Source organism: Diadema antillarum, unplaced genomic scaffold (genome assembly GCF_040938485.1).
Source record: "Diadema antillarum isolate AM-2024a unplaced genomic scaffold, OU_Dant_1.0 seq00001362_RagTag, whole genome shotgun sequence".
Lineage (NCBI taxonomy): Eukaryota > Metazoa > Echinodermata > Echinoidea > Diadematoida > Diadematidae > Diadema > Diadema antillarum.
The window spans coordinates 16,644-32,758 of record NW_027272124.1 but is presented as its reverse complement, the minus strand read 5'-3'; the positions used below and the strand labels follow the sequence as shown (position 1 = coordinate 32,758).

Below are 16,115 nucleotides of genomic sequence, written 5' to 3'. Positions count from 1 at the left end.
TTTCAATGCCAGTTCTACCTACAAATCGGCGTGATGCCGTTTATCTGTGTACATCATATTTATTTTCACTTGATAGGCCTCCCCCCCCCCCCCTGCCCATAGATTCGCCACTACCACCTGACTACTTTCATTATTCTGCCCACCAAATTACGCCTAAGATTAATTGTATTTTTATCTTCTAATCTATAGGTCTATAGGTACTAAAAAATGTTGTTTTCTTCTCATAATGATTATGTGATTGTGGAACTGACTTATCTTAATCATTCGGCTGTGACAACTTCACGGGGTATTATAGTGGTTACTAGTAAATCACTTTTAAAGAACAATGAGCTTTATGATAATGATTTTGTGAAAACGGGCGAGCCCCGGAGGCAAACGTGATCGTTCCGTCATCATTAGTAACTGTTGTTTCATGACATATTATGAGAAACTGCAACATTCCTTAACCTTCCTATCTTATGACTTGCCATTGATTTAATCTCTTCTTGACAGTAGGCCCTACACTTTTCCATTTTAACGTCAGGTTGAATGATAAGTAAGTGGCCCATAAATTGGATGGGCAACATCTGCATTCTTACTTTCCCTGTTTTTCACACCTACGCATCAGTAGCAATGACACGAGGCGAGATGTGATTGGCTACTGTGACGTGGAGGGCGTCATCCTTTCAGATCATCAGGGCATAAAGATGGTAGCCTCCTGTAGACAGAAAATGCAGGTGTCGGGGATTCATATCGGTCGTATAGTTACTTTCCTATTATTTTGTCAGCCGATTTTTACCTACGCTGACACAGATCAAGGTAATACACACGTCTGATGAAGTATTCTGTTTCATGTGTCCGTTGATAGGAAAATATAATGCTTGCTTTGTTGTAAATGATGTAACTGGAATGTCCGGTCCCATTCGTTATAATTCATGTTGTGTTATTCCGGTATCTCAGCCCGACGTAGCCGTTGGCAGACGCAGACCGGCCCGCGGCGCGGCGTCGCGGCGCGACGGAGGGTCATGATGCCTAGATAGTGTCATGCAGGACCAGCGCCTCTATCAAAAGAGGAGTTTGAAAAGCTATGCAAGAAAATGTTACACAACTTGAACCTATTTCATATTCACAAGTAGAACTTATTTAATCTTTACCCTTGATTTTGTTAACTGATATCAGAGGCATTCTAACGTACATCGACATAGCCTCATAGGTAGATCTAGAAGAATTATAACGACGTCACGTTTCTGTTTATATGTGGGACTTTTGGTAGAAAACATGTGCATGTACAATAGACTGACATGCACATCTATCTAAAATTAGGTAAAAATATAGGGTACTTCCACTCGGACAGGAACATAATATACTGAACATACAAGTTGAAGTAACAGGTATGAAACGGGCGGATCCAGGAATTCCACCTTTGCAAAAATAAAGGGGGTGCATGCACCCCCCATTTTTTTCTTTTTATTTCTTTTGTTTTAACCAAAAATAAAGGGGGAGGTGGTGCACCCCCCTCCCCAATACAATCCGCCACTGTGGAAGCAAACAAAAAATAAATTGCCTGCTGACTTTTAATACAGTGTATGAAAGACAGCTCCTTATCAGATTATTATTTTTTTTTTCACAAGAAGTGTTCATGTGTTAAATGATACCAGTGGCCTGAGTGAGTGTGATACTAGCACTTCTCGATTAGCAAATTTCTATGCCAAGAAGAACACAGGAATCAGGTTGAAGATTACAATATGAGAGAAAAATATCTCACTAGCATGTTGCATTGTATCATAACCACGGAATAGTAAATGAGTAAGAAAGAAAGAAAGAAAGAAAGAGAAGAGGCTGAAAGAGATGCACATTGCCCAACTTTAAGTCTTGACAGAAGTAGTTGACAAATAAATGGACTGAATGCCTATCACTCATTCTTTCTGGCAGATGAGAAGTGGAAACCCTACCTGGACCTAATTAAGGAGGCAACTGCAAACTATGAGGACTGCTCAACAGAAGACTGTCTGTGTCACGAAGGGTACATCTATAATTTTTGTAAAAATTCATATTATAGTGATAGTGCCTCTTGAAACATTCTTCTTTTTTTTCTGAAAAGTTTTTCTCTACCACTTCATGTGATCATAATTTCTTGATAATAGAGAATTTGTTCTTCAGATTTACTTTGTGTTCCAGTTTTGTTTAAGACATTTTTATTTCACAAGCATCAAATGAATTCTTTGTGCCAAAATCTGCTCAAGTCAAATTGACATTTGGAAACATATCCAGTGTTTGTGAAAACTAGAAATGATTTGCCAAAATGGATGACTGTAGCAATGCTGTACTCATAAGGAGAGTTCATTCGGGAAATTATCCCATCTGTTTGTGGTTTAGGTAAAAAAAAAACATTTCTACATGTTTATGCAGAATCATAATCACAGAGTTTCTGTATACTCTGTGAATGAAAACATTCTAGATGAAGGAATTAAAAGAAGACCAATTTAGCTAGAGCCCCAATATATTAGTTACTAGTTATTACAGGAAGAAATGTGTACCGGTAATTAGCATCTATATTCCACAATTAGCTATTCAAAACAAATAATCGATAGTGCATTTTTTTTTTCAAATATATTCTCAACAATATCACTTTATGAGGCTATAAATATTGAAAGGAAGTGATGCATGTACATATGACAGAAATATTATCACCTCTTAATGCGAAATCATTGAATTGATCCAAATTTGAATCAGTTAGCCAAGTAGGAATGAAATATGGTGAAGAGAGAAATTGGCATGTCATCCCAGTAACTGAAGAACAACCATGTCTTCAAATATACAAACTTGTAAATTATCGACAAGAGTCCAAATTTAGTGGCATCAGTGGAATCACTCTGCACATTCTTGCCATTGACTGTGTACTAGTAACCAGTTCAAGCCTGTTTTGACTATTTTCACAGGGTATTAAAGAATGACCTGTCAGTCTGGGAAGACCGTGGAGGTATTACCAAGGAGCTGGTGGAGAAAGCCGAGGCGAGAGGGACGCTGTATCAAATCATCAACCACAGGCTTTACAGGGCGGAGAAATGCATGTTTCCAGCAAGGTGAGCCCCAAAGCAATCTCAGATACTGTAAAACCAGAAGCATCGCAGCATGAAACTCTCGCGAATGGATACCGACAGCCTGTTTCGCAGCATGAAACTTTCATGAATCGCCACTGACATTCAGTGCATTGTGTAGACGACCATTTTCAGGAATCTGGTTTTGCAGTAGCAGGTTGACATGACATTCATATAACCTCATTGAAGGTGTGACAGGGTGTATTTTACTCAACCACTGACTCTTTGATAAATCCTGCATGATATTTGGCACCAATAAAATGACTTGTCTCTACTGGCACATCATATGATACACTACCATGATGAAAGAGCAATGACACACCAGCACAAAACAAGGAGCTGAAATTTATCAACAAGTGACAAGGATGCAAAGGTAATGACCAGCTTGAGCATCATTAGATCTACCAAAAAATCCCCGCTGTGTGTAGATTGAGACAGGTTTCTTGAGCAATTCAACAATTGATCCTTGACTACCACAGGTGCAGCGGAGTAGAGCACTTCATCCTCAAGATCATCAAGAAGCTGCCAGACATGGAGTTTGTGATGAATGTCCGAGACTGGCCGCAGAGTCCAAAGTATTCAGAACCAATGCCTGTGTTGTCTTTTAGCAAGGTGAGAACATGTACATTGTCATGGTGATAATCTCTGTGCTGTTTCATGTAGGGACTTCATTGTAGAATAAGCTCTAAGCTTTAAACTGATATATAACTTGTAAAAATTGGACCATAAAAACCCATTCAAAAAGTGATTGAAATATTAAGAGAGTTAGGAGGTGCAGTTTCATAGGAAATGAAAAATAGAAGGTATAAAGATTATGGTCACTTGTGCGCGTTGCGCAGCAGTATCAATGAAAACATCTTCTATTTTACAGTAAAAGCAGTGCCCCCCCAAAAAAATAAAAAATAAAAAATAAAATAAAATATATATATATATATATATATATATGGTCCAGAAAAACTGTTAAGACATGTATCTCTAATTTGGTTTGCTTTTAATTTTGACAGTAGCTAGAAAAAAGATTGCTCTCCCAGGTAAGATAAACTTTAACAATTTGAGTCAGCCAACCCACATGACATATTTTCGTCCATTACAGAGAATCCTTATCTACAACTTTTTGTGGGTTTTGAGCTGGGCAGTCACAAAGCCAGATACTACTGTGACCGTCTCGTAGCTTCCCACTATTGTCATGGTTGTTGCTAGTGTTGTGCTGCACATTCTTAGTAGGCTCATCATTCAGCAGGGCATAACTAGATTTCAATTGCAAGGAACCATGCTAAATTTGTGTTCAGCATGAAAGCAGGTATCATCAAACAGAGAAAAAGCATCAAACCCAATAGACTGATTCTGTGTGTCCTTAAATCTTGTGTATAATGAATATTCCTTTGTGAATATGCTGAATGATATACATGGTCCTAAAAATGTTTATTACATATTATTATTAAATTTCTTTATTAAGATCATGCATTTAAAACATAGGTCCATAGAGAAGGGTTTGATTTTATTTGTTCATCATGATTGACAATGTCATTCACTCCCTACTAATGTATAGGTTGAAGCCCAGCACTATGACATTATGTACCCTGCCTGGACGTTCTGGGAGGGGGGTCCAGCTGTATGGCCAATCTTTCCTACCGGTCTAGGGAGGTGGGATCTCTTCAGGAAATCACTAGACAAGTTAGTATGGCATTCTTTGAACGGATTGAAAAAATCAATGCTTGTTTAGGCACTGGTAAAGCTGTTTTTAGTATTTTTTTTTTTGTGTGTATGTGTAGATTCATCCATTTGGTAGCAGTGATTATGCATCCTGGGTGATTGTGTAACTTAAATCAGAATTGATATGATTAGATTGATTTATTTGTTTCCGTGTCATCATCATACATAATAAGATCAGAATGCATATTTTTGTTTGATTGCAAGGAATACTATGTAAATATGTGAAACTAATGCAGCGACACAGTAACCATATAGAGGGGATCTATCTAAAGCAAGGCTTGATGTGCTGGCAGTCCACGAGACAAATTGATTCATAAAATCACATACTGTAAAAGCGGATATTTTCTTGTGAGTAATTTTCCACGCTTGGCTGGGTAAGACGAGTATCGTTTGTTTTTAATTCCACGGAGTCAATGCTTCAACTACAGAAACAGGGAAAGCAAAAATATTCCCATGCTTTTTATTTTGTGCTAGTTTCTGGTTGCACGAAATGTGCAAAAATTTGAACACCATGAAATTCCCACTTTAACACTATCTGATGTACATGTGACTGACCTGCTCAAGAGAAGACAGAGGAGGAAGAAAAAAACAAGAAGAAATTTTTCCTGCTTTTGTACGAAGGATTGGATAAAGGCAAGGATTTTGTTACACCTGTAAGTCAATAATTGTGATGCCAGATATTGGACGATTGAACATATTGATGAAATGACTCTAATGAGAACTGTAGAGCTTTATATTGGAGATGCATTATATATATTTCTGTTATCATTTTGCAATTTACAGGGAATCAGAGAAATTTCCATGGGAGGAAAAAGAAGACAAGGCATTCTTCAGAGGATCCAGGTGAAATGCATGACAAGATTGTTTCAGATATATGATCTCATGTAAAGTGCCTTCTACCACTGAATAATCCCCACCCTGAATTCACATTTATCCTAAAATTTACTTCCATATACCTGTTGCTTTTGGAGGCAATGCTGTGAGCAGTCACAGTCCTCTGATCATATTCTTTATTGTTATTAATATTACTATCATTATCATTATCATGATTATTTCGACCATTGTTACATAGTTTTACAAATTTTGGTGTGTGAAAGAAATTAATGTGCTTCAGAGGTCCCCTGTTTTATTCTGCTGGCAATGGAGAGGATTTATAATTATACATTGTTTTCAGTATTTAGTGAGACTTAAGTCTTGATATGCCTCATGATTAATTTCAAATCATGAGCAATGCTGATATCTACTTTTATTCATTAATGAAATGATTGTCTTCATCAGGACAAGCGCCGAGCGAGACCCACTTGTCCTGTTGTCCAGGGACAACCGGGAGCTGGTTGATGCGAGTTATACCAAGAACCAGGCATGGAAGTCTGATGCAGTGAGTACCCTCCAGCTCTTTGAATGTCAGCACACATAGTTTTCCTTAACTTGTCACAATCAGTATAAATGTTTCAGTAATTTGTTCCATCTCAAGTCGAATTAAGTTCATTAGGTCATTAGAGTGAACAGAATGACAAGAGTTGCCCAACAGTGATTGATGATAGTAATGATAATGATACACTGTAAAAGTGGATATTTTCGTACGACTAATTTTTCGCGCTTGGCCGGGTCAGAAGAGTTCCGCGTGTTTTTAATTCCGGGGAATAGAGACATCACGCACAGGAACATATGGCAAGCAAAAATATTTGCATGCTTTTATTTTCGCGCTAGGTTCTGGTTGCACGAAATGCACGAAAATTTCAACACCGCGAAAATTTCCACTTTTACAGTAGACATTTATAACGTGCAACATATCCACTCATGGGTGCTTAAGGCACTCACAGCTAATGTTCATCAGAAATACACAAACTGACAGGCTCACAATCCTTCACTGACAATGATGGTACAATGGGGGAGATTGATACAGGGTGTATGAAAAGCTAAGAAATATTGAGATCATTGTCATGTATGAGGAGATGAGTGTGAGACATTTTCAGGAAACACATGTAATGGATTATGTAACTCTTATTAGACATGATTAATTGTTCCATTCACTTTTACTTCTCATAGAATAGACCACTTGTATGGCAATTCCTTCACTGTTACAGACGTAAGTCTTAGATTTAAATGGCATTTCATGAAAAAAAAGGATAGTTAGAGAGAATGTTTTTAGACTATTAAAGAAGTTGTTTGTCTGAGGTGCAGTTTATATTTAAATAAGTTCATTAATCTTTTTCTTTTCTCGTTCTCTTCTGCTTACTATTTCTGTCCAGGACACCCTCTACATGCCTCCAGCAAAAGAAGTAACGTTAGAAGAGCACTGCAAATATAGGTGTGCTTCTACTTTTAACTATAGAAATAACCTGTTTTATAGAGTGAACTTACACCAAGTGGATACATCCAACAAAACTTGAAGCTGTTAATGTATGTATTTTGCATTGTCTAACACAAGCCAGAATGTAATGGTTTGTACAATTATCAATGAAAACTTTTTTGAAACTTTTAATCTTAATGATCATGTCTAAGGTAGACGTTGTATTATGACATCTGTACAAGTTATGGGTAAGACAAGAAGTTAGCAAAATGTTGACAAGTGATTGACTGATTTTAGCTTTTGAAAATAAGATTTGTCTCTCAGGCTGACACTCTTTGCTGATATCTTATGACCTATAGTATGGTCTTCAGCATTTATAAAGGACTTTTTTTTTCCATTTTGATAGTTTGCTCAATCAAAGTCATTTGTGACTTTGTAAATTTCATTTCATTTCATTTATTTTCCTTTTGTCAACAAGTTTTACAGTCAGACATGCAATGTAATTGTATGAATACAAAGTAATTTAAAGGGTGTGTACAGTTCTGGTCGAGGTGTAGATTTAGCTTTTAACATTTGGCGAGATATTCAGAAACCACTCTATGAGATGTCAAAGAGAATGCAGTTCTAAGGGGTATCAAAAGTTTATTCGATGAAAACTCGGTTTTGAAATGGCTGAGATATCCAAAAACAAGGTGAAACAAAGAGATCCTAATAAAGTTGGGGCATGTCGCCTTTTATTATTGTCCCGCCGAACGAGTTCGAGCAGGGGACTATGAAACGGGCTCCGTACGTGTGTGTGTCCGTGCGTGCGTGCGTCCGTGTGTCCGTCCGTGTGTGCGTCCGTGTGTGATGAAATCTTCAATTTGCTACTTTTCTGTCATTTATGAGCCAATTTGATTCTGTTTGCTATATGATAGCACTACATGGGAGCTTTGAAACTTCTACACAGAATTTCAGTTGTAACCTTTGACCTTGACCTTTGACCTATATTGTACATTTTGCTACAAAATGCTACTCCTTCGCCATTTCTAACCCGATTTTGATTCCGTTTGCTTTATGTGATGGCACTAGGTGAGGGCTTCAAAACTTCTACGCAGAATTTTGACCTTTGACTTTTTGACCTTTGACCATGATTTTTGACCTATATTGTACATTTTGCTACAAAATGCTACTCCTTCGCCATTTCTAACCCGATTTCGATTCTGTTTGCTTTATGTGATGGCACTAGGTGAGGGCTTCAAAACTTCTACACAGAATTTTGACCTTTGACTTCTTTGACCTTTGACCTTGATCTTTGACCTTTATTGTACATTAGCTACAAAATGCTACTCCTTCGACATTTCTAACCCGATTTCGATTCCGTTTGCTTTATGTGATGGCACTAGGTGAGGGCTTCAAAACTTTTGCACAGAATTTTGACCTTTGACTTCTTTGACCTTTGACCTTGATTTTTGACCTATATTGTACATTGGCTACAAAATGCTACTCCGCCATTTCTAACCCGATTTCGATTCCGTTTGCTTTATGTGATGGCACTAGGTGAGGGCTTCAAAACTTGTACACAGAATTTTGACCTTTGACTTCTTTGACCTTTGACCTTGATTTTTTACCTATATTGTACATTTTGCTACAAAATGCTACTTCCGGCGGGGACATATATTATGCACCGCGTAATTTCTACTTTTCCTTGTTAGCACTTTTTTGGATATCTCAGCCATTTGAAAACCAATTTTCATCAAATAAACGTTGAATCCTTCTTAAAATTACATGCTCTTTCATATTTCATAAGAGGCTTTTCATTATCTCACTTAGGAATGTTCAAAACATGAATCCCTACCTCAACCAGTACTGTACAGTCCCTTTAAATATTTACATCAACACATGAATTGTTATATGATGATTTAACAAACTTTTCACAAAGCCATTTAGAATTTCGGCATTATGCAAGAAACTTTCCCTCTAAATGAATGCGCACTGCCAATTTTTATGGAAGATTTAAACATGCATAAAATTGCTAGCTGTATGAGTGAAAACTGGACTATAGACGATGGCATAATCATTTCCTGACATGCTCGTAATAGGTCAAACTGATGGGATGTTTGCCAATTTCTTTTTATATACATTGTATTCAGTGTCAAAGTTTACTGTATAGTGCAATGGCAGGAAATCAAAATTGTCTTATTGCAAAGTCTGTAAAAGAAATAACTCTGTGTATGACCTCATTGATTACTCTGTTATATCTCTCTCACCCAGGTACCTTTTCAACTTCAGGGGCGTGGCTGCCAGCTTCCGGCTCAAACACCTCTTCCTCTGTCGCTCCCTCGTCTTTCACGTCGGCCACGAGTGGCTGGAGTTTTTCTACCCCGCCCTCAAGCCCTGGGTCCACTACATCCCTGTCAAGCAAGACTTGTCTGACGCAGAGTATGTCCTGTTCACCCTGTGATATGCCTATGTATTATTACATAATGTACTTAGCCATACGTTATAAAGCTTTTTCCAGAATGCTCAACAAATATGGTTTTTTTTATCCTATTTGATTTGCTTTTTCTTCTAAAAAAAGAGCCTACTGTTTTGTAACGAAAAATATGATTTTTTTGTAAAATTTTGTGCAGTGTTTTTAAATGAAATTTCATAAATATATATATAATCCACTCTTGCTACTGAGTCTCTTCTTGTTCCCCCCCCCCCCCATTATTTATGTGCATTTTGTGAACTTTGGCAATACCATGGATTGAAATGAAATACAGATTATGTGCTCAGCATTTACATATTGCTGCACAAGGGTCTTACAAAACAAGAGTATACTGTAAAAGTGGAAAGTTTTGCGGTGTTGAAATTTTCGTGCATTTCGTGCAACGAGAAACTAGCGCGAAAATAAAAGCACGTGAATATTTTTGCTTGCCATATGTTCCAGTAGTTGACGTCTTTGATTCCGCGGAATGAAAAACACACAAAACTCTTCTAACCCCGCCGAGCGTGAAAAATTAGTCACGCGAAAGTATCCACTTTAACAGCATAGCATTTGTGTGTGTGTGTGTGTGTGTGTGTGTGTGTTTTTGTAGCATATATATTTCTTCTTCTTTTTTTCCAGTTTAGATTGGGAAGGAAACAGGCAGTAGGTTGTTGAAACATCCTAGACACCAAAAGTGCAATTTGGCAGTGTACCAGCCAGAAATTAGTCTGGTCAAATATCTCCCTTTTTTTTGTCTTGTTCTTTTTTTGACAGAAAATTAATACAGTTTGCCAAAGCAAACCAGAAAGTAGCCCAAGAAATAGCGGAAAGGTAAGTTATTTGTATCATACCTATGTCCTTGTTGAAATTGTGCTAATTAGGTCCAATCATGGTCAGATGTTTGGCCCTCAGCCAGCAATTAAATGCAAGGAAATCATTTTAAAAACAAAAACCATTATGAAAAATGTTATCTAACCCAATTAATTTTTCATCACGTAAGATCTTTGTTATTGTTGTGAAGAAGTATTTTGATAGTTTACCTTGAACCTTACCCAATTTATGTCCTTTTTATACTCAACAGATGAGATTTAACAATACACACAAAGCTGATTTCTAGACTCAACAGAGTTTCAGGGTAAAAATGTCTTGTTAGATCATTCTCCTGGCATGTTGAAACAGAGTCCTTGTAATGTCCATTAACCCTTTAGCAACTGAAGATTCTGTACATAATGTCCTATGATTCCCTGGAAGGTACAGCAATATTGCTCTCATTTCGAGAATTTTCTAAATTATGTAAAGTAGCTTACTGCATGTTTATTTTTGTTTATTATAAGTTATGTTTATATGAAAGACTATTAAGACATTACGTAGGGAATGGTGTGTCACTGAAATAAATCTGACATACTTTTGTTGTGTTTCAACCTCTTTCAAATAATGCCTTTGGATCATGCCTTTAAACAGTCCATTCTCCATAGCCACGGTCACAACATAGTGTTTGTCCATCCATCTCGCAGGGGCCGTGATTTTATCTGGAACCATCTTGACATGGACGACGTGCAGTGCTACTGGAGGAGCCTGCTGAAGAGTTACGCCAAGCTCCAGACATACAAGCCCAAGCGTCGCAAGGACCTCATGGAGATCAGACCCAAAAAGGATGAGTTATAACCACCTGCCCATTTCCACTGAGCACGGACCAACGTAATCATTTACATTTTAGATGTTTTCTCTCTCGCCTCCACCTTCAACTTCCGTGGCTTGCATATGAAGCGTGGTATTTATTTTCGTTTGAATGCAATGACTTTTCCTTTTCCAGTACTTAACAATGTTTTAATGTTCAGCTGCCACAATCAGCAAAGAGATTAAAAAAAAAAAAAATCTCTCTTCTTACTGAGAAAATGGTTTGAGATGCTTAATGTATTCATGTATTGGTAAATATGTTGAAGCACTTATGTTATGTGCAGCATTAAGCTGTGATGTGCACGATGTTATCAAATGTGACAGTCAATCAGAAAAAAAAAAAAAAATTGTTACACTGGTCGAGTTGGCATGATGGCAATCAAGTACAAGAGAGATCTGTCTATTATAACTGCCTGGTATTAGATTGACATGTTGCTGTCAAAAAAAAAAAAAACAACCAGGAAAAGAAAAGAAAAAAGAATTCAATTGTAATTCATCTCTGCTTTGCAGATGTGAAGTTTCCAAGCATATGAAAGTGTAAGGATTTCGAGATTGGTCCTAATGCTACCTGTTGGTGCACATGCAACTGTTTGTGGCTAAAAGATGGAGTTATTTTTGTTTTGTTCATGCATGCAGCATATTCTGGTAATGAATTACTGTGTGAGACATTTTAGACTACAGCTAATTACATTCTCATAAAATAAGAAGTAAGTGTAAATTTGAGTTCAGGGTAAGCCTAGCTCAGGTATGGAATGCAAATGAGGGTGACAGGATGTTGATGTTAAGGCTCCACTTTAGCAGATTGGGATTGTTTTAAAAATAGTAACTACTATAAGCAATCGTAACACCATCAACCTTATTTTTGTGAAAAGAAATAGGAAATGCCAACTTTTTATGCCTCTGTAGTCCATACTCAAAAACATTTTTAATTATCAAAGTGTCAAACCTTTTCAACTTCATTAGTAATGCAAGGGCCTGTACGTGTCATTACTCTCTTTAATATATGCCCTTTGACAGCAGCATTCACCATGTAGCGTGCTACTATTGACAGAGTGTTGGCATCTACAGTGTCAACATTCATGAATGTGGGATTGGTTCCAGGTCCTACCATGTCGTGTCAGACTTTGATGACTCTGCGCATTCCATTTCCCGTGGACGGGACCCACAGAACGACAGATTGGTACAGGGCCAATTTTTGATTGAGTGACAGGCGTGCTGACGCTGTCAGTCTCTTTCCTGTCGATTCTCGCACGGTTGTGACAGGAAGCACGGATAATGAATGATGTTGGGATCCACAACAAAGAGAATCTATGCTCGACTTTTTCTCGTAAGTTTTGTTTTACGATACAGAAATTAATCACTGACTGGCCAGTAATGACTGAAAGAAAAAAAAAAATCTGCTGGAAGTGAAAATTTCACCTCGGTTTGTTTGCATGTATGTACAGCAAACTTGGGTATGTATCTCCACGTAATTAGAAAAGCAAACGTGCCATAGAAATTCCAAGGACAGTCTTTCAGCATCAAAGATGGATGATACTCTATCCAAATGATGGATAATGATGAAAGATATCATTATGAGCATCAATATTTTTACTTGCATTCACCTGGGCAGCTGGGCTCTCTAGTCTGAAAGTGTTGCGCTCTCAACAGTAGACTTATAGGAATTTCTTTTACCATTTCCTCTTTTTTTTTGGGGGGGGGGGGGTGGGGGAGGGGGAGATGTTGCAAACAGAATTTGGTCTTGTGTGGTATATTTATGACCTTCTAGGACAGTATTGTGGCCACAATATGTCACATTCATGATGCATTAGATCAGCTTCTTACACTACAAGAGGAGAATTCATAAAATCCTGAAAATACTTCCTGCAAAAGGGAGTTTGAGCAGTGAATGAAATCATGGGAATCAGTAGTTAATTGTCATTTTCAGATGGGCTGTAGTAAAAACTGAGAGGACTCGGAGGTAAAGGCTTCTCTATTTGTAGTATGTGCTGACTTGGATTTCAAAAGTTCCTTGAAAGCAACAAAATCTTTGATTCACCGAAGTGCCTTGCTGTTTGATTTCTTTATTTGTCCGTCTTTCTATCTGTCTGTCTATCTATCTATCTATCTATTCATCTATCTGTCTATCCATGTCTGTCTATCAATCTTCCCATCTATTCATCTTTCTGTCTTAGTTTCTTATATAAATCTGATATATTTCTTCTTCCAAAACTGAAAGTCGCCTTGGCTCACAATAGAGAGTTTTATGAATATAACAGAAAGTCATTTTTGCTCAGCAATTTACATGTTGCCTGATACACTTTAAATAGTTTGCAACTAGTCTGTAATTTTTTTTTTTTTTTTGTCAGTCATTGTTTTCACTTCTGTTTCATGTTTTTTTCCCTCTTGTTTTGTGACTTTGTAGCAGGGAATAACTTCCAAAATCAAATTTGATGAGCAATTTCATCTGATGAATGATATTTCGAATGGCATCCTGTACACTTCCTTGGAAGAAAACTGCTACACAAAAGATTTGTGATGTGAAACCAGGAAAATTAGTCCCTGTGTTGTCTCTTGTATTTGATGACGTATCACATTTTCTTCTTTTCAGAAGCAAAAATGTTATGCTGTATTGTTTTCATGGCTGAATATTACCTCACATACCGCAAATTTTGTCACCTGCATCACCTCATATTTTACTACGACCCAGCCGTTTATACTGAGGAATAAAGTGTGCAGTTATGTAGGGTAACGCAAGGAAACTTTGCAATGCGGTGAACCAGGAAGTTGTGTATTCGAAGGTCACGAATCAGGTCACACATACACTGCCTTCTGACCAAATGAATATGGTGCAGACTCTCCCAACAAGAAATCAAGACTTCCGGCACACCACAAATTTTGTCACCCGCTGTGTTTCTACTGAAAATTGTCCCTCACATCACTGTGCATCAACCACCTTAAAAAGAGATCCCAGAGACTCCAACTCTCCCGTTTTCGACCGGAGATCTCCCGCCGAAAACCCATTTTTGCAAAATCTCCCGTTCTCCCGTTTGAGATTTAATTTCTCCCGCCCTGGCTCTTTGTCTCCTGTTGGAAAGGATTTCTTACATATTTCTATCGTATGTTGAAAAAATAAGCCTTAGATAGCACCAGAGAGCATCTAGAACCCTGGGAATTTCGCGCTTCGCACACATCAACTTTGAGTCTCCCGTTTGCTTGGGGTTTCAGGCGGGAGAATCTCCAGATTAGAAGGTACTTTGGGTTGGAGTCTCTGAGATCCCCTTGCATCACCTACTACCTGATGTTTTTCTTCTGAAGGAAATTTGAGGTTTCACCACACATCACCTGCTTTCACCTTGAATTGTTATCGTGCAGTAGAAAAGCGCTCATTGTTAATGCTATTGAAGATATGATCGCACTAGAATGTTTAGTGAACAGAACAATAAGGTGCAAATGATGTACTTCTGGAATGCTGAACCAGCTCTATGCCTTGTGGTACTTTACTATTGTGGCATTTTCAGCATTCACGGTCAACAATTTATGGTAACATTGAGGGATGAAGTCTTGTTAGTGTGAGGAGGCAACACAGATAGATTTACAGAATATGCATTTGACTGAGATGCTACTATTAATGGTCAGGAGTACCAGTAGCTCACTAAATGCTTGTCGTGATGGGCAAGTGAGTTTCTAGTGCTTCTTGAATTACTCAAACAAATCAAATAAATAAAAAAAAAAAACTCGAACAACAATGCGCATATATGTATATGTCGTTATTCCGTTTCCATAAAAACTGAAACATTTTAATTTGTACATAGGAACAATTACCTCTGAACATTATTATAACTACCAGTGTCGTTATGCAATGTTTTCTGGGAGACTTATGTATGAGTATACATACACACGTGCATTGTTGATGTAGCTTCTTCATGTTATATTTGTCAGGAGGCAGCAAAAGCAACAGCCCTGTTGTGTACTTAAAGAGTCCTATGCAGCAGCCATTGATATCTTTCGTCTGTCGTGTTTGGAAGGAAAATGTTGTTCAATGTCATGAGGCAAATTATGGATTTTGGTTTTTTTATTTTTCATGTTTTTGTCTTTCTTTTCCTATCGATCATGGTCTTAAGTTTTGTTTATTTGTTTTTCAATTTGTGCTGTTGTAGTTGACAAAGATATTGGAATATGATATGTGGTCATGAGGATTATTGTTACTTCTCTATAGGCAGTTGTAATGTCGGTGGTAATGGTGTGCAAAGTTGTTTTGATTTGTAAATGTATTTTTTTAATAGTATATGTACTACAGAGAACAGCTCCATGTACATTCCTTTTTGTTATAGTTTATGAATTTCATGAATGTGTGTCCAGGGTCCTTAGTTACACACAAACAAAGACACATGGTGTGTAGGTTTGATTCATACATGGCATAAACCCCTCGTGTTATGATGATATGGAGAAAATTAATAAATACTGCAGTCAATTCTTCTATTTGTACATTGCAGTCGAAAGATATTTTGCGTGAATACGGTAATAAGTAGTAAACATGTCAATGAATCAGACTATGGGATTTGCCTTCGTTCACAGTCGTGTGAGTACAGAAAGTCGGTTGTTAGAGACTCCTTTGTAACATTTTGATAATTGGTCTTAACCTTGCAGGTGAGAGTGGATTGAGAGTGAAAAATCTTGAAGTAAGAGACTATTTCAATCTGTTCTCATCTCATAGGACTGGTAAAAACAAACGGCACATGGCAGGGTATATTATATTTGAAGACTTAGGCCTGTATTTATCCTTGTGTATTGTTGTGTGCTGAGACTACAGTTTAATGCATTGCAATCATGTTGTGATCAGTTACACTTTCTCCACGTCGTCAGTCCATTCCTCGACCAAACGGAATGAAGAAGAGAAGACTTGTCAATTCCAAGACGTTAC

The 16,115-nt window shown here is 37.6% G+C and overlaps 1 protein-coding gene across 1 annotated transcript; it reads left to right on the top strand.

Annotated features, from left to right (window-relative positions):
• The first annotated feature begins 680 nt into the window (after positions 1 to 680).
• On the top strand, positions 681 to 11,223 carry LOC139708642 (protein O-glucosyltransferase 1-like). Its single transcript, XM_071620581.1, has 11 exons — positions 681 to 798; positions 1,912 to 2,002; positions 2,919 to 3,062; positions 3,557 to 3,689; positions 4,627 to 4,751; positions 5,574 to 5,633; positions 6,069 to 6,168; positions 7,043 to 7,101; positions 9,337 to 9,504; positions 10,310 to 10,366; positions 11,050 to 11,223. The coding sequence occupies exons 1-11, from the start codon at positions 687 to 689 to the stop codon at positions 11,198 to 11,200; spliced, it is 1,200 nt and encodes a 399-aa protein (XP_071476682.1). The 5' UTR covers positions 681 to 686; the 3' UTR covers positions 11,201 to 11,223.
• The last annotated feature ends 4,892 nt before the right edge of the window (positions 11,224 to 16,115 follow it).

Bases quoted from the DNA above. Each gene is read 5' to 3' on its own strand.
- LOC139708642 (XM_071620581.1), top strand. From the start codon at position 687: ATGGTAGCCTCCTGTAGACAGAAAATGCAGGTGTCGGGGATTCATATC. The intron at 3,063-3,556 runs GTGAGCCCCAAA...TGACTACCACAG, and splicing joins AAATGCATGTTTCCAGCAAG to GTGCAGCGGAGTAGAGCACT. The intron at 4,752-5,573 runs GTTAGTATGGCA...TGCAATTTACAG, and splicing joins TTCAGGAAATCACTAGACAA to GGAATCAGAGAAATTTCCAT.